Source organism: Ovis aries, chromosome 20, assembly GCF_016772045.2.
Source record: "Ovis aries strain OAR_USU_Benz2616 breed Rambouillet chromosome 20, ARS-UI_Ramb_v3.0, whole genome shotgun sequence".
NCBI classification, from domain to species: Eukaryota; Metazoa; Chordata; class Mammalia; order Artiodactyla; family Bovidae; genus Ovis; species Ovis aries.
Genome location: NC_056073.1, coordinates 11,014,657 through 11,033,343, shown reverse-complemented (window position 1 = coordinate 11,033,343; position 18,687 = coordinate 11,014,657). Strand labels below are relative to the sequence as shown.

The 18,687-nt window shown below is 53.2% G+C and overlaps 1 protein-coding gene across 9 annotated transcripts in view; it reads right to left on the bottom strand.

Moving 5' to 3' along the window:
• Window positions 1-1,987: 1,987 nt before the first annotated feature.
• FGD2 (FYVE, RhoGEF and PH domain containing 2) overlaps window positions 1,988-18,687 on the bottom strand; it is a 35,592-nt gene continuing 18,892 nt past the window's right edge. For 6 of the 9 annotated variants that reach the window (XR_009597564.1, XR_009597561.1, XR_009597565.1 and 3 more), the window contains 8 exons: window positions 15,282-15,361; window positions 15,162-15,192; window positions 14,435-14,527; window positions 13,631-13,762; window positions 10,568-10,714; window positions 9,298-9,444; window positions 2,779-8,968; window positions 1,988-2,651 (listed from right to left, as the gene is read on the bottom strand). Coding sequence is in view for 1 of the 9 variants with exons in the window: in XM_027958941.3 (XP_027814742.1) it covers window positions 8,753-8,968; window positions 9,298-9,444; window positions 10,568-10,714; window positions 13,631-13,762; window positions 14,435-14,527; window positions 15,162-15,192; window positions 15,282-15,361 (846 nt within the window). In the remaining 8 variants the exon portion in view is untranslated. Of the gene's footprint in view, window positions 8,969-9,297; window positions 9,445-10,567; window positions 10,715-13,630; window positions 13,763-14,434; window positions 14,528-15,161; window positions 15,193-15,281; window positions 15,362-18,687 lie in introns of all 9 variants that reach the window. The other 3 variants (XR_009597563.1, XR_009597562.1, XM_027958941.3) reach the window with 3 other exon arrangements.

The following is an 18,687-nucleotide window of genomic DNA, read 5'->3' as shown; positions in this document are numbered from 1 at the left end:
CCGGCTTCCCCCACTTACGGGCAGTGTGATTTGGGGTGAACTGCTGAATCTGCACCTCCCTATTCCCGTCTGTACAATGGGGCAGGTTTGCATTAAATGCACTGGCACCCTGAAAGCGTATAATAAGTGTTCATTAAAACTGATCCCTTGTTTTTGTTCCCAGAGATAAAGAGAGACACAATTAAAGTGCCAACAATGAGAAATAAGAGAATCACGGAGAGAAGAGGGTGAGGAGAAAAAAATCAGAGGCAGAACTGGCTCCAGCATGGCAGTGACAAATGGCTCCAGCGTGTCAGTGACTCAGGCAGTAAGAACAGGAAGGGCGAGACCAGGTGGAGGCCGGGGTCAGGCCAGGAGCACCAGCAGCTAGGTGCCCTCACCTCTACCTTGGCCTTCAACTTGCAGAAGCTCATTGTTTGCACAGGCTGAGGCCAGCTAGCAACTGGCCCAGGACAGAGCGTGAGGCCAGAGGAGAGAAGAGATGGCATCTGGGCCACCTTGAGGCTTGGGCAGGTGAGCAAGGTGGCTTCGTTCAGCTACTTCAGGATGCCAGACCCTGTGGACAGCGGTGTGCTGGCAAAGAGTAGCAACCAGATCTTTGTTGAGAGGTGAGGAGTAAGAGAGGGACTGATTTGCCAGTTTCCATGGTGGGAACGGTCCCACCATGGCCGATTGCATGAAGAAGTGGGGCCCTGGGGTCCAGTCATGGGGGAGGGACAGGCAGCCAGGAAGAAAAGGCAAAGGTGGGAGGCCACGGTCAGGGTTAGGAGACCTTGTCCTGGGCCCTAGGAGAGTTGGTGGACATGCCACACGACCTCGCACCCACCCATGGCACCTCTCCGACCTCCACTCACCTCGGTGGAAGAGGAATCTCACCTCTAAATGGCTAAATAAACCATGCTGGTGACCTGAGAGTGCTAGCGAATCCAGGCCAGAAGGTATTTCTTGGGCACTTACTAGGTGCTAAGTTCTGGGATACAGAGATGCATAAATGAGCTCTGAGAGGTGGCCAGGGCCCAGATCACAAAGGACCTGGTGGACTGTAGGAGGGAGGCAGCACAGGGATTCTAACCATGACGCCACCTCTGGAGGGTTGGGACCAGGCCCCTGGATTGGAGCTTCAGGTGGGAGAGAATTCCTATGTCTGATGTTTGGAGCATGACCACCAAGGCGCTTCCCAGGTGGCGCTAGTGGTGAAGAGCCCGCCTGCCAATGCTGGAGACACAACAGACGCAGGTTCGATCCCTGGGTCGGGAAGAACCCCTGGGGGAGGAAACAGCAACGCATTCCAGTATTCTTGCTGGGAAAATCCCATGGACAGAGGAGCCTGGTGGGCTACAGTCCACAGGGTCAAAAAGAGCTGGACACAACTGAGCGACTAACGCTAACGCTGAAGGCAGAAGTAACTAGACTCGCTAATGGAACGCGTTCTCCCAGGAATGTGGCTACTGAGCGGGCATGTTTACTCAGCTGTGTCTGACTCTTTTCCACCCCATGAACTGTAGCCCACTAGGCTCCTCTGTCCATGGGATTTTCCCAGCAAGAATACTGGAGTGGGTTGCCATTTCTTCCTCTAGGGGATCTTCCCGGCCCAGGGATCAAACATGGACAGGTGGATTCTTTGCCGCTCTGCCACCTGGGGCGCCTACACAAAGAGCGTAGTTAATCACAACTCCCAGCTATTGAACTCCTTCTGTGGACCAGGAGCTTTCCCTGCATCATCTTTGGTTTTCACACCAAACCTGCAAGGAAGGGGGCATTGCTCAACCTATTTACATAAATAATTTGGAAGCTCAGAGGGTGATGTGCCCAAAGTCCCACAGCAAACCCACCACAGAGCTGGGATCTGAGCCTTTTACACTGTCATGGTGCCCTTCCCAACATACCAGCTGCCCCTAGGACTTTGGAAGAATTAGGATACTGTCTGGCACATAATAGACACTTAAAATTATTATGTTTAAAAAATATTAATTATTACAGGCCCTTATTTCATTACATTTATAAACTTCCGCCAGCTTTATTGAGGTATAATTGACAGCAAATTGCCTAGATTAAGGATGTACAACATGATGTTTTCGATACATTCGTAAACTTAAAAAAAAAAGAGTTATAAATACTACACCCTCACCAGAATGATGAAAATTATAAACAAGCAAAAACCAAAAACCCTGACTGTGCCAAGAACTGGTGAAGATGTGAGCAAGGGAGGTCTTGCTGTTGATGATGGGAGTGCAAAATGATACAGGAAGGCAGCTTGGCAGCTTCTTTTTCCTTCTTTTCTATACCCCTTTTTTAAACTATATTTTTAAAATTGATTAGTTTTTTGGCCGCGCTGGGTCTTTGCTGCTGTGTGTGGGCTTTCTCTCGCTGTGGCGTTCGGAGGCTCTTCTTCATTGCAGTGCAGGGCTCCTCATTGCCGTGGCATCCCCTGTTGCAGTGCACAGGCCCCAGGCACCCAGGCTTCAGTAGTTGCTGCTCAGCTGCTCTGCAGCGTGTGGAATCTTCCCAGAGCAGGGCTCGAACCTGGGTCCCCTGCATTGGCAGGTGGATTCTTAATCGCTGGACCACAAGGGGAGTCCCGGCTTGGCAGTTTCTGAGAGTTAATCATACACTTACCATATGACCCCGTGATCCAATTCTAGGTATTTACCCTAGAGAAATGAAAATGTATGGTCACAAAAAAAGAACACAAATGTTTATAGTTCATAGCAACACTATTCATAATTGCCCCAAACTGAAAATAACCCAACTTCCTTCAGCTGGTAAAGGTAAACAAACCGTATATATCCACACGGGGGATTCTACTCAGCAGTGAAAGGGAACAAAGTCCTGGTCCATGAACAATGTGGGTGAGTCTCAGATGCACGAGGCCAAGTAAAAGAAGCCAGACTCAAAAGTCTCCATACTGTGTGACTCCATCTAGATGACTTTCTGGAAAAGACAAAGCGATAGGTCAGGGGACGGAGCAGTGGTTGCCAGGGGCCAGGGGGTGAGGGCAGGGGGTGGCTACAAAGGCGCAGCGCAGGGAACCTTCTCAGGGAGACAGAGTTGTTCTATGTCATTGTTTTAAAGGCCATGTCGTGTGGCAAGAGTGATCTTAGTTCCCCCACCAGGGATTGAACCCACACTCTGCGTTGGAATCGTGGCATCTTAACCACTGAACTGTCAGGGAAGTCCCTGTCCTATTAATAAGTCTTGATTGCGATAATGGTTTCATGACTCTACCTTTTGCCAAAACTCTTGGAACTATTTTATACAGGGTGGGTTTTACTGCATGTAAATTACAGCTCAATATATCCTAACTCACATAGTGCCATAGTAAGGCCACTTCCCACACACCCCACTCAGATTCACCATTGCTGGGAACACTTGGGGACCAGAGTCAGGGCTCCCGAGCTCAAGAACTGGTCCTGCCCTTTCTGAAGGGACTCTTCTTCAGAACCACTGATGAACTTTAAAAGGCTGATGTCACAGCCCAGTCTGAATCAGGGGATTCTCATTTAACAGCCTCGGGGTGCAGGCTGGGCACTGGGAGTTTTTCAAAAGCTTCCCAGTTGATTTAAATGACCTGGACACTGAGCTCCCTAAGAGTAGGGATTACAAATTATTCAACTTTGTATTCCCAGATTCTCCATAAATATGTGCATTGCAGCACGTAGAAGCAGACAGCGCAGTGTGACACGGTGAAAGTCTTGATAAGCACGTGTGGCCACCACTGCTCTGAGTGTTGGACACATAGTCATTCAGCTGACTCCCCCGAGCTCCCCAGGGAGGTAGGATTATGGTCACCCCCGCTTTACCCAGCCCAGAGTAATGAAGTCTCACCCAAGACAACACAGCCAGTAAGTGGCAGAGCTGTGTGGAGGCCTGGGCCCACTAACCACGGGGCATACTGCCCCCCAGTGTTGGCTAGGAGGAGACTCTGAGTCTGAGTTCATTACTTACAGGCTGGGTGACCGTGGACAAGTTATTGAGCCTTGACTGGTTTCACTGTCCTCATCTGTAAAATGCGGACAGCTGAACTGCTGCCAAAAGGCTGTTCCTGAATGAATGAAATGACGTGTGCCAGGGCTCACTGTAGTGTAAATACTCAGTAAGTTGAGCAATAATGGATGTGAGAAGCAATGAGTGAATGAATGAGTGGATGCCGTTCCCAGAGCCCTGGAGGCAGCCCCGGGTGCCGGAGGAGGACTCCCCAGGAGGGAAGGCAGGCAGAGACAACGTCTTCCATTGACCTGGGGCCCCCGAGGCCCGCCAGAGATGCCCCTGTCCTGGCCTCTGCCAGCCTTCCCTCCCCTTCCACCCTAGATCCTCTTCCACGATCAGGGCACATGGGTACTTTGAGCCACCAGGCTGCTAGGCAAGCCTCCAGCCTTTTAGAAGCAGGGAGCTTCAAGGTGAAAATCCGAATCCCTTAGAGTCATCCCTACCTGACGCAGCCCGTGAGCCTGGGACAAACAGGGTCAACGGGTGAGGGAAGCCAGAGCGAGGTCAGCCCGGGAAGGTCAGGGGCTCCCCCTGCGTCATAAGGGCCTCTCTGAGCTCTCAGGAGATGAGCTGTGGTGTCCCTGGCTTTCTGGTGGGACTCTGAGTTCTGCCAGTCCCAGCTCTCTTCTACTGCCTGGTCACTGCACATTTTCACATCTTCACACTCATTCATGGAGTCATAAGTGACTCCATTCCTGCCGGGTACTTCCAGCTTGCACTTCCTAGTGGCTGCGGGGGCCACTGGAGCATACAGTGGGGCACACAGCCTCTGGGTTCTGGCATTTCTGCCAAGTAACCCCAAGCGGTGGCAGATCAGGTACCCTCCCAGCGAGGAGGGCAGGGTGGGTGAGTCTTCTTTTGGGCCTCCCTTTATTTTCCCCTTAACACAGGAAAGTCACTTTTGTTCTTGTGATTATGGAATAATATCTCATGTTGAAAAAAAAAATTCAAACACCACAGACACAGCTAAAGAAGACAGCAGAACAATCACTTGTAAAATCCGTTGTCTACCCTTCAGTCGGGGCAGATGTAAAATATCTTCACCCAAGCAGGACCGGAACATTCCACCGCCAGTGATTTGGAAAGTTGCCGCTTCCACCCACTGTTATGTGACCACAAGCAAGTTCTACTCAACCACTGACGCTTCAGTTTCCTCATCTGTAAAATGAGGATTTGGATATAGTATCTACTTCTAATGTTACTAAGAATTAAGTGGGACTTCCGTAGTGGTACACTGGATAAGAATCTGCCTGCCATTGCATGGACATTGGTTTGATCGCTGATCCAGGAAGATCCCACATCTGAGGAACAACTAAAGCCACGCACCGCAACTATTGAGCCTTGCCTCAGCTGCTGAGCCCATGTGTCCTAGAGCCGGTGGTTGGCAACAAGAGAAGCCACCTCGTGCAATGAGAATCCCGAGCACCGTGATGAAGAAGAGTCCTCACTCGCCAAAACTGGAGAGAGGACGCACACAACAAGGAAGACGCAGCCGAGCCAAGAAGTAATAATAATAACTTTTTAATTGGAGAAGGAAATGGCAACCCACTCCAGTATCCTTGCCTGGGAAATCCCATGGATAGAGGAACCTAGTGGGCTACAATCCATGCGGTCGCAAAGAGTCAGACACGACTGAGCGATTGACACCTTAACTTTCCTTCCACTTAATGAACTACTATTACCTTTGACATTTTTACAGCAAATATGTTCAAAGGCCTTTTATATACTCATAAAACTACCTTCACAACAGAAGCTGCAGGACTTCCCTGGTGGCACAATGGACAGGAATCCGCCTGACATTGCAGGGGACACGGGTTTGATCCCTGGTCCGGGAAGATCCCACATGCCACGTGGCAACAAAGCCTGCGCGCTACAACTACTGAGCCCACACCTAGAGCCTGTGCTCTGAGCCCACACCTAGAGAAGCCACCGCGGTGAGAAGCCTGCACATCACAAGCCAAGAGCGGAGCCCACCTTCTGCAACTAGAGAAAGTGCGTGCAGTGAAGACCCAGGGAAAGCTAGAAATAAATTTATTTTTAAAATCCAGATAAAAAATAAATAAATAATTTTTTAAAAAAGAATTAAGCGCAATAATCTCCACCAAGGCCTTAACTCAGTGCCTGACATACAGTGAGTGTTTTAAAATGCTAGATCCTTCTGTAGCTATTGTCCATTTATACCTCGCGGGCATCTTCCCAGGTGAGCTTGTTAAGACGGAAGCTTCACTGAAGAGCCGCACGGTTCTCAACTGCGTGGACACAGCACTTTGCTAGTTCCCTCTCCACGGGCATAAGTTTTTTCGCTGTCTCCTCTGGATGGATATTTACATAGTTTCCAGTTTGGGGGACCACCATACATGACTTGCATGAGTGTTTTCTCACTGATCTGCCTCCTTGGGGTAAATCCTCAGAATTGTCTAACCTTCACTGCAGGTGAAGGTTAGAATGTGTGTGCAGTCAGGACGTCAGGGTGCTAACACCCCTTCCTTGTGTTTCACACACTCTTTAAATCCCATCTGTGGATGACCGCCCTCAGACCCAGTGCCTGGGCTCAGATACCTGACTGCTGGCCGAGGCTGTGAGCGGTCACCTCAGCTCTAACTCGTGCACGTCCCAACCTGCCCCTCCCGAGGCCTCCTCATCTCAGTTAGCGGCCAGGTCAGAGGCCGTAGAGTCACCTCTGGTTCCCTCTCTCTCCCGCCGTAGTCACTGTGGAGGGGAGTTTCCACTCTACCTTCAAAATAAACCCAGAATTCAATCCCTTCTCACCACTTTTACTGCTCCAGCCCTAATATAAGCCACCTCCCCTCTCACTGATACAGCTGTGACTGCCTCTCACCTGCTTCTGCCTTCATCCCTTTCAGTCTATTTCAGCAAGCAGCAGGACAGAGTCCGTTCAAACCAATCAGATTCCCCTCAAGACTCCTCATCTCATTCAGCCCTGACCCCACGCTCAGTTTAGTGATGGCCTGACGTCTTCTGCCCTGATCTCCTTCCTGCCCACTCCTCTCCGGCCACACTGACCTCCTCGCTGTTCTTTGCACGCACCAGGCAGGCTCCCACCGCAGGACCTTTCCACTTGCTGTTCCCTCTGCCTGGAATGCTCTCCCCCCACACCCGCTACCTGTGTGCTGCTCTCCCTTTCTTCTCCCCTTGAGCTTGTTTTTCAGACACTGACTTCTCAGTGAAGCCTTCCTTGATTTTCCTTTAAAAACGGACACCCCCCACCAAGACCCCTGCTCGTTTTCCCACTCCTTTTGTTGTCCTACCAGAATGACCAACCTTCCTGGTTTGCTTGGAGCTGAGGGGTTTCCTGAGACTTAAGGTTTTCAGTTTCAAAACTAGGCAAGCCTGGATGGTTTGTCACTCGTCAATCTAATATGATCTACATTTTATTAATATGTACTTACTTTGTTGAATAAGAACATAAACTCCATGAAGGCAGAAATTTTGTCTCCTTCATCGCTGTACCCTGGTATAGGAACTGCATTTGGCCCGAAAAGATGCTCAACAAATACTTGTTGAATGAAGGAATAAACTTACAGCCAGGCCAGGCTGGTCCCCAGAGAGACGGTGCCAAGTAGGTTTTCTTGGGCTTTAAAAAATACCCTAAAGGGACTTCCCTGGTAGTCCAGGAGTTAAGATTCCATGCTTCCACAACAGGGGCTGTGAGTTTGAGTCCTGGCTGGGGAACTAAGATCCCATGTGCCGTGTGACTCAACCAAGAAAATTTAAAAATACCCTACAGAAGGGAGGGGGCCTCAGATTGCAGAGGGAGGCAGGAGCAGACTGCTGGGCAAAGATGTGTGACTTGTCTGCTACGCGTGTCAGGGACCAGGGAGGGGGAGGCCCTGGATGTGGGCTGCTGGTCACTGCCACCCCCCGGTGGTCTCTTATGAAAAAGCAGCCTACCCCACCCTCTGGAGGGTGGGAGATGCTCCCCTGACTTCCCCTCCAGCTCCTATTGCTGTCTCCCCCTATTTTCTTCACTCTTTCCCCCCCTTCTCTGCTCAGCCAACTGCTCTGCTACCTGATGGATGGAGCTTCCACCTTAGTGCACTGTGTTAAAACCTGGTTCCTACATCCAGCAGCTGGGGGGACCTTGAGCAATGACTAACCCTCTCTAAGAGTCAGTGTCCTCATCTGGAAAATGGGGATTATAAATCCTGAGAGTAAAGCGAGATAATCCACATAAAACGAGAACAGTACCTGCCTCAGTAGATGTTTGATATTCATTAGTATTATTACTCTCATGATGGGCACTTGGCAGCTCGCTTGCTTTCTCCTTTATCCAGGTAACCCAGGCTGCACATTGGACTCTTGGGGGAACTCCTAAAATATTCATGTGCCTCCCCATCCCAGAGCAGTCAAATCAGAAATCTTTCGTGAAGGACACCAGCACTGGTATTTTTTTAATTTTTAACTTATTTTTATCTTTATTTTTCTGTCAGTTCATGCACAGCCCGGACTGAGAATCACCTTGGTGACCAACAGTCATGGGTTACCTGGGACTTTCCTAGCTTTAGAGCTGAAAGTCCCCCATCCCAGGAACCCCCTCAGCCCTGGGTAAGCCGAGATATACTTCTTCACCCCCTCCCCAGAGGAACGGACCCATGTTTTCTGAATCTCAAATCCAGACACACGGGCTGAACGCAGAATACTGAAGATGATTCTTTGAAAGCTCAGCTGTGGGTAGCGGGTCAGCCGCAGCCTCAGCCCGCGGGCAGGCATTGGGCTCTGCGGATGAGAGGGGCTGGCACATGGCTCAGTCAGACAGGTCCTTGTCACCGGGCCCCCCAGGGCTCCAGCCGCTGGCCGCCCGCTCCATGGCCTTCACCCAGCGGCCCTTCAGCTCCTCGCTTTCGGCTTTGAAGGTGTAGAGCTGGCCTGACTGCTGCAGCTGGAAGACCCGGGGGTCCGCCTGGGGCCCAGCGGTCACCTGGTAGCCCAGCAGGGGGATGGAGGTGTGGGCCCGCATGTCCTGGGGTGGAAGGGAGGGAGGGGGAGCTGTGGTTGCTGCCTCAGGGTTCCAGCCACACGCCCGCCTCTTGCCTCCCCCAAACACCCACGCAGTGGGGTGGGCTGGCAGGAGGAGCCTCAAAGAAGAAGGCTGGTCATCCCCCTGAGGCAAAACTGTCATGGCTTGGAGTCTGGGCCCAGCTCTGAAAGCTGCTAACCCTGTGACTCGAGGGAACCAGGGCCTCACCAAGCCTCAGTTTCCCCATCTGACTTATGGGACCAGCGGGACTCACCCTCACCCCCCTGCTGACAGACATACATACTGCGAGGAGGGGCAGGGAGTGGCGTTACCTGAGGGGCAGCATAAACGTAGAGCACGAGGGGGTCATCCCGGGGGATGACACACCAGCCCCGGGACCCACTCTTGCCCCATTTGTCCCCCAGAAGCTGCAGAAAGCTGCATATCAGGCTCTGCTCGGACCCCGCCACAGCTCCTTTCTGAAACCAGAGAGAGGGACCGTCAGGGAGCACAGCTCCCACTACCCGATGCTGGCCATCAGAAAGCACTCTTTCTAAACCTTACTGGCAACCCCGCAAAAGGAGAGGCTATTTGTCCCTGAGGCTCTGAGAGGTCCCATCAGGGACTTGTAGTCACATGGCTGGGCAGCCTGAGCTTGGGGTAGGGGCTGGGAGGGCGTATCCCCTGCAAGTAGCCCCCAGGGAGCAGAAAGGGAGCCAGAAAAGGGGCAGAGACCATTCCCTCTTCCAGGAGCAGGCTGTGCGGACCAGCAGTCAGGGAAGGTGTGGGCAGGGTCTGGGCCTAAAAGAACGGGGGAGGGTCGGAAAGCGGGCAGATGTGGCGGAAAGGATCAACTTGAACTTGGGAGCTGAATTCAGGTGGAATAGGCTGGGGTCTTCTCCCACCTCCCAAGGACAGTGGGATGTCAGCCTGGCTTTAATGAGCGGGGGGCATGCAGAGAGCGGTGGTGGTAACCAGTGGCTGGGCTGGGTACCACTGTATGTGGAGCACCAAGCTGAATACAGCTAGTGCCCCAGAGGAGGGAGCAGCCTGGGCAGCCCCAAAGGCAGCAGCGACTACCCGTAGCACAGATCAGAGAGCTGGCTCCTAAGTCGCCGTGTGACCTTGGGTGAGTCACTTCTCTGGGTCTGGGCCTCCCTGGGATAGAACCAGAGGGACCCTGAGGTCCCTTCCAACTAGAATGGAGTCTCAGTCTGCCTCTTCCCTGCAGTGGGACCCTGAGCCTCAATCTCCCCATCTGCAAAATGGAATCAGCGGCACCAGCTCTCTTCACCTCCTGGGACGGCTGGGGCATGGGGACGTGAACAGGAGTGCTCCGGGGGGTCGTGGGAACCACTGGATGGGGAGGCCGGGGAGGGGCAGGAGACCAGGTGGCAGCCTGGAGCCAGAAGTTGCTTCCACTGGGTGACAGGCCCAGCTCTGTTTTATTCGGCAGGGGTAGGGGATGTTAGCGGGGGTGTCCATGCGCAGAGAGAAGGTGGGGGGGTGTGACCACAGCAGGCTAGTTCTTCAGTGCCAAGGACAGCGCCCGCACTTGGGAGGCCCTGCACACGTCTGCCGAGCAGAGGCAGCAACCCTCACCTCCAGGATGCCCCGTCTCTTGTCCTCCTTTTCCTCAGGGAGCACGTTTCCGGTGAGGAAGGTGTAGCAGTCCAGGCAGACTCGGTTGGGCCTGTTGGCATCGTACTTAAGCTCCGCCCGGTAGTCCGAGCACCTGGCACACACCACCTGGGAGGACGGGCAGGGAGGGGCTTGGACGCGGTTCCTGCCTTGGCCCGGGAGCTGGGGACGCGAGAACCACCAGGGACCAAAGAAAGAACAGGCTTCAGGAGAGAGATGGAGATAGAGTGGGGCCTTCCCTGTCCTGTCTGCCGCCTGGGAGGGTTGGTGTCAGGCTCCAGGGCCCCCAGCTGGGGGGCTTGAGATGTGGGCCCCTCTGAAGGAGCTCAGCCTCTCTCCCTGCATGGTCCCCTTTGTGGGGGCAGCTCCTGATCCCGGGGGCTTGACCGGCACTCACCCCTTGCATCTCATCACTTCTCTGAATACTCTCTCTTTCCCTTCCGCCATCTCACCTGCCTTCCTGTGGCCCCAGCAAGGAACCAGCCTTGGGATTTTTACCCTCACTTTGCAATGAGGGAGCAGTGACTTGGCAAGGGCCACACCGCTCACAGGTAGCAGCCAGCCCTCCTCACTCGGAACGTGCCTTTACAGTCCTATGGTTGAGCGTTAAGTCATCCAGGTTTTGCAATCTACTCAATCTTAGAGTCAAGCATGTTCTGATACAAAAATGGTGGGCTGGCAGTTTTCGCCAGGAAGATCTGCCATGTGTAGTCTTTGGAGGGGGGCTGTCCCCCAGCCCACCACGGCTGCAAGAAGGCTGCAGCAGAGCAGGCTGGGGTGACCGGGTGAAAGAGGCATGAGAAAACTTGGGGAGAAACACAGGCACGGCAGGATGCAACTTCCAGGAAGACTAGGGTGTCACAGGGAGTCCAGGAAGTGGGACTGGAAATGGGGGCAAGAGAGTGAGCCTAGGAGAAAGGGTAACTCATCAGGGAGCCAGCCTGTGTGCCCAGCACAGCACGTGGCCTGGGAGGAACCGGTAGGAGAGGGCCTGGGCTTGCCCCACCCTTACCAGGATTCCCGTCTGGCAGGCGGGGAGGCAGAAACTGGGCACCCAACCACCGAAAGGATGACTCACAGAGTACAAAGGTTTGCACGGGCACGAGAAACCCCAGAATTGGGCCAAGGGTGTCTCACAAAGCCCTTACACACAGGGCTTCAGCCTTGGGAATATTTAACTAGATTTTTTTTTTTGAGATTTAATTTTTTTAAACATTATTAGAAACTTATTTTCTTCTCTCTCCTCTACCAACTTCTTATTTTCAAAACTTTCAAACCTGAAGACAAGTTGAAAGAATAATACAGATACCCCCACCACCAAATTCAGGGATTGTGAACATGTATTGCCACGTTTGATGTCTCCCTCTCTCCCTTTAGGAGAAGGCAATGGCACCCCGCTCCAGTACTCTTGCCTTGAAAATCCCATGGACGGAGGAGCCTGGTAGGCTACAGTCCAGGGGGTCGCGAAGAGTTGGACATGACTGAGCAACTTCACTTTTCACTTCACTCTCTCCCTTTCTGTCTCTCTCCCTCGATCTATATTTCCTTCTGAACCATTTAAGTTACAGTCATTGTGTGTCTTGTCACTCTTAAATATGTAGCTTGTAGCTCCTAAGAACAAGGACATTCTTCTCCCTACCCACAACGTCATGACCACACTCAGGAAATTTAACATCAATACAGTCTTATTAACTACAAATGCTTCATAAGCAAATATCACTCAATGGTCCCAGCAATGACGTCTGTATCTGGTTCTGTCTTTTCCCATCCAGGCTTCGATCAAGGATCATCTGTTCAGTTCTCAGAATACTTTATTTCTTCCTCATACCCGGAAGGCAGGTACACGGGTGTCACTGTATTGTTCTTTGGGCCTCTCTGTATTTCTTAACTCTTGTAAATAGTTTTTTAGAAACGACTTACAAAGTTACAAGTGCGAGTGGACTCGACTCTCATTTCCTGATGTGACTCACGGAGAAGGGAAGTTCATCCCCAGATCCTGTCTGTTTGGCTCTGGGATGGAATGCACATCTGAACACAGGTGTGTCCCAGTCCTGGAAATTTACTTTTGTTCTTATTGCAGTTTAACACATTTTGGGGACACCTCCCTGACTGGCCCCAACCTGCCCAGCTGGTCTCCTCCTGTTCCCCCCCCACCCGCCGCATCCCCTGCAAGGTCATTAAAGACTGAGGTCATTAAAGGGCTCCCTGTGTTTGCGGAGTGAATGGAGAGGGTTGTAATGTCAACAGAGAACAGCTCAAGTGCAGCAGGTGCTTAAAAAGCAAAGCAAGATCTGCCTCTGATAACTGGGCCTGAGCCGATAAGACGAAGGAGTGGCCTGGTTCCTTCCTCCATCAGCTGGCGGCTGCGCCTCTGAGTGGTGCTGCCCCCGTAACGGAGGAAGGGGAAGGAAAGGAGGCCAAGGAGAGGGAAGGGGTGAACCTTCCTTTGTTGAGGTCTCACTACCGCCCAGGTGTTATTGATTCCCACTGTACAGGTGAGGAAACAGGCCTGAACGTGGCAGGCAGAGTTAGCCCCAGAATGAGTAGGTGCTGCAGTGAGTGCTGAGGATCCACCAAGCAGAGGAGGGGACAGTTAGCTGAGGTCGGTCAAGGAGAGCGGACAGAGCGGGGTGGGGGCGGGGGCGGGTGTGTGTAGCAGGCCTGGGGCTGATGAGGAGGTGGGTTCAAGGCCTGCAAGGGGCTGAAGGGTCTGACACTAGAGGCTGTTCCCTGGTCCTGGGCCCTGGGGTCTTGGGAAACGGTGGTAAGGAAGCAGGGGAATGAATAGGGTCAGCTCTGGGGAATGTCTTGAGCTGGTGGCTTTAACCGGCCTGGGCCTCAGGTCGCATCTGCAGACAGGGGATTAGGGGTTGGGGGAGACCTGCTTCACATGTGGACGCGTGAGGTCCGAACAAGGTAACGCACATGTCTGGCCGGGTTAGCGCCCAGCGCTTCTGCACTGGCTGAAGCGGGCAGGGTGGGCAGGGCCGGGCTGGCAGATGGGGGCCGGGGGGCGGTACTCACATAGCCACAGGCCCGGCAGTGGTGGCGGCGACGCGTCAGGGCATTGAAGGGTTCCTGGCAGCGCATGCACATGGTCACCATCTTGTCCCGCACCCACTGGGGTGCCCGGAGGCCCAGCTCCTCGGACTGCAGCTGTGGGGCAGCGGGGTGGGCACCTCAGGACCCCCTGCCCACTCCCTGGGGCCCTGGGCCCTCTGCCCACCGGCTTGTGGCAGAGAGTCTGCGGGCTGTGCTTCCCAGTGGCTCCCACATGAAGGGGACCGAACGGATAAAGACCACACTTGGGGAGGTCAATCTCTCCACGTCCTGCATTACAAGTGAGGAAACTGAGGCCCAGAGAGGTCAAGAGACTCAGCAAAGACACCCAGCAGGCCACGGTTCAGAGCTCAGAGCTGAAATAGTCATAGACACTCTCTGTAACTGCCACCCCACCTGCCTTCCACTTGCCCTTGGTCTCGTGTTTTTCAGGCAGTTTCAAAACCCCAACCTGCACACACACCCACACACACACACCCCACCCCCCACAGCCAGAGTTATAGCCCTGAAATCCTTTCTGGGAGCAGCTGCACAAAGAGGCTCCCAAAGGACTTTCTTGCTAATGAGGGAGTCTTTGGCACTGAGTTTCTATGAGTAGGGTGATGCTGGGGTGTGGGGCTTCCCCTGATCCCTCCAAATTATTCGTGATGGGTGACATGCCCCCACCCTCCAAGCTACCTAGGTAGAGCCAAGAGAGGGAGTCATTCCTGTGTGAAGCTGGCAGCTCCATGCGGGGTCGGGGGGTAGAAATACAGAGCCTGAATTTACCTCCTGCTCTTGGGGGTCTCCCTCAGGGCTCTGGACTGCAGCCTTGAAGGTTTCATTCCGTTTCTCAATTTGGTCAATAGCGTCTTGGCAGGCCTGGTGCAGGGTAGGGGTGGGGTGCAGGGCAAAAGGAGGCGGTTGAGGGGGAGGCAGAAGGGGTTTGCTCATCTGTGAATCCATCCACACATTCCATAAGCACTGCTAAAAGCCTATTGGGTGTTGGCACAACATTTCAAGCGTCCAGTGTCTGATTAAAGGGAGGAGAAACTATTTGGCCACCTGATGCGAAGAGGCAACTCATTGGAAAAAACCCTGATGCTGGGGAAAGATTGAAGGCAGAAGGCGAATAGGGCGACAGAAGGTGAGATGGTGGGATGGCAGCACCAATGCAATGGACATGAATTTGGGCAAACTACGGGAGATAGTGAGGGACAGGGAGGCCTGGTGTGCAGCAGTCTATGGGGTTGCAAAGAGCCGGACACAACAGAGCAACTGAACATAGAACAGATGCGAAAACTGAGGCTCAGAGGTGATAACTGACTTGTCCCAGGCCATTCAGCGGCAAGATCTGAAGCTGTCTGACACCTACAACTACTACAGAGCTGAGGAAAAGCAGGTGGGTGCATGTGTGCTCACACGTCCACACACACACACGCACACGCACACACTCAGCACCCCTCCCTCCCCCACAGTCACAACCCTCGGGGCCCTGGAGCTTTTGTTCTGATACCTGCAACCAGGAGATCATTTCCTCCTGGGACCTGCTCAGAAAGAGAACACAGGTGTTGAGGGGAGCGGCCCCTCCCAGCTTTCCCGTCTCTCCCCTCCCCACCGACCCGCCCCTGCTTACCGGGCTTGCAGCTCCAGGGTTCGCTGCTTCCCGGACACCAGGAAGGAGTGGGGGAACTCTGCGTCAGTCAGCTCCCGCACCTGCTCCAAGGGGAGGGAGAGATGGCTCAGGCTCCCGCCCGCCCCCCCCCCCCCAGGCACTGTGGTGGGGAGGGAGGAGGATCGTGCCCCAGGGACAATTCAAACAGAGAGACAAGGATGGGGAGCTTGTTCAGTGGCTCCCCGTTCCGTCTAGCCCAGCAAAGGTGCCCCGAGCTGGCCTCGATCAACAGAGCAGACGGGACCTGGGGCTCCCAGAACTTCAGCAGATAAGCCTGCCCAGGGTGAGGCGGGGACTCCCGACAAAAGGGTCACCAAGATGGAAACTGGCTCACACGCTGGGTTTGGGGACACGGCTTTTCCAATAGCAGACATAGGGCCTAGGATGAGACCCTCTGCCCCATATCGTGAATGAAGGACTTGATCAACAGCTCGACAGATCGGACAGATCTCCACCTCCTGTCCTCCACCCCCCTCATATCAGAACTCCGCAGGTTCCGAGGCCGCTGTGAAGGCTGCCGGTCACAGAGCGCTTCGCTGAGCACCCGCACGTGTTCTCATTTAATGGGCACAACTGCTGAACCCACTGATCAGTTCTAACACTTAACGGCCACCGCGTGTCCCTGAGGGCACTGCCTGCCACCGGCTGCAGTCCTCTGGCACAGCTGAACCCGTGGTCATCTACCAGTTTCTGGGGAATATGGGGGCCCATGGGACACAGTGAATGACACCACTGGGGTGCAGTCAGCAGAATCCAGACTGAGAGCGACTCTGCCAGAGAAACGATCTGATTTTCAATTAATAAATGAGAGGAAAGTAGGAGAGGGAAGTATGATAGATAAAGGGCATGTAAGAAGCATATCAGAAATGATTCACACAGATCAGCTGTGAGAAGGCAATTACGACCCAGCCAAGGAGAACCAAGGGATCTGTTATTAAATAAGTATCATTAAATTGTTAGATGTAATCATGGTACTGTTGGCATCTTTTAGGGCAAAAAAAAAGAGAAAAGAGTCCTTGGGCCTTCACTGGAGGTACAGTCTGAGTTTCCACTGCAGGAAAGGGTTTGATCCTCAGCTGGGGAACTAATATCCCACATGCAGCATGGAATGGCCAAAAAATAAAATAAAATATCTTTTTTAAAAAAGAGTTCTTGTCTCTTACAAAGACATACTGAAGTATTTATAGGTGAAATGATTGTGTGTCTGAGATTTGCTCTTAAATAATCCATTGGAAAAGGGGACTAGAAGGGGGGTTGCTGAAGAAACCAGTTTTGAGTTGACAGTCATCATAACCAGGTGATGAATATATGAGGTACCATTTTCTCCCCTTAAAAGTGTCCATAATAAACAGATGTGAAAGAAAATTTTTGCAGCAATCTTGAGAGGCAGATATTATCACCCCTCATTTGGGAGATGAGGAAATGGAGATCAGAGAGGACAAGAGACCTGCTTGGGGTCACAGAGCATCTAAAGAGCAGAATGAAGATTCAGACTCAGGGTTTCGGTCCTCACGGGTAAGGTAGAAGCACGTCTCTTTCTACTCTACCCCAGAGCCCGGTAAACACAGATGTCTCCCAGGTCGGGTGAAGACAGGGTCATGAAAGGAAGTGAAGACACAGACCTGGAGCCCAGGGGCCTAGCATGGAGGGACGTGAGCCCACCTGACACTTGGCTCCTTTGCAGCTCCCTGCCGCAAGGTGAGCAGGCCTTGGCACACTTTCAGGCCGCCCACCGCTCCTGCAAGAGCATGACTTGCTCACGAGAGGCCTGGTCTACTCACTGGGCCCACAGAACCTGTCCGTTGCCTCTAGAAGGGGCTGGATGTGACCTGCTCTTGATACCCTTGACAATGCGGAGGCTCAAAGGGTCTATATCAGGAATCTGGCAAGACTCCATGACTGACTGGGGGAGGGAGAGGGACAAGAAGGGAGAAATCTAAGGCTTGGAGGCCAGAGCTGGGAAGAAACATGACGCTTTTCATAGTAAAGGGGAACTGGGGAGATCCCTGACCTGAGGGACCACCTCTGCAGGGGTGCAGGATGTAGGTTTCTGAAAGACAGTTCCCCGAGCTGGGCTGTGCCCAGGCTCAACCACCAGACTTGGCAGTCAGGTCCCTGCCAGCCCATGCAGCGCCTTTGTGCTAATTAGAAAAAGACACCTCTTCCTCAAAACACTTTACTGACATCTGTTGGCAAACTGATGTAATAGTCAAGAGTCTGGTTTGTTGAACCCGAGACTTGACTGCCATCTGCCGGACAATGAGAACTGTCCGTACGCAACCTGTGCTGTCTGCTGTGGCTGCAGAGCGCTCGTTTCAGCTGGGGGGTGCTCATGCAGTGCCCAACCTGCACAGCTGTCCATGGAGACACAGTTGTCTTGGGTCCATGAGTACCCAAGGGCCCACACCCCTTCCTTCTTCCCAGGATGGCCCTGTGCAGAATGGCGCAAATATAGGACCCAGGCAGGCCAGGAGGAGAAGGGGACGACAGAGGATGAGATGGTTGGATGGCATCACCGACTCAATGGACATGGGTCTGAGTAAACTCCGGGAGTTGGTGATGGACAGGGAGGCCTGGCGTGCTGCAGTCCATGGGGTCGCAAAGAGTTGGACACGGCTGAGTGACTGAGCTGAACTGAGACCCTGGGGGATGGAAATCAGCTGCTGAGATCCAGGGCTCCCTGACACTCAGGAAGGAGAGAGGCCAGGGGGGTATGGGCTAGTGGGAGCCATCATAGTGGTCAAAGACCAGCCCTGCCTCCAAACCTCAGACTCAGAAAATGATTTCTGTACAAACGCGGCTGGGTGGACAGCTCTGCACCCGCCAGGCCCGCGCCATCCAGGAGAGGGCGCTGTGTGACTACCAGAGCACCAGACACGCCCTGCAGTGATTGTGTTCGCCGAGACCGGCAGACGCCGGGAAGCCGGCGCACACATCCTGAGCGTCAGACACTCTAGGGAACATATTTATGGATTTCCTCTTAACGACTCTGTTTTGGTCTCTATATTTCTTGGCCTTTCTGTCAATCGTTGCCTCCCTTTTTCTATGCCTGGGTCTCTGCCAGTCCTAAGACAGGGCTGCCAGTCTCCAATTTCTCTAGTCTCAATTTCTCAGTCTCACCCACCACGGCTCCCAGACATACAAGCACATGCCCGCTCTGGCCTCTGGGACATTCTGGCCACATTCAGTAAGAGAAGCTGGATGAGACAGAGTAGGGAGCTGCGTTCCCAAAAGACCTCAGTCTGCTGAGGCATGGGGGGTGGGCTGGGAGCCCCCAGAAGCTGCACATGTCCTGCCATCAGCTCTCATCACCCTCAGGCTACACCCCACCCCCAGCCCTTGTTTCAGCCCCAAATGCCAGGCAGTC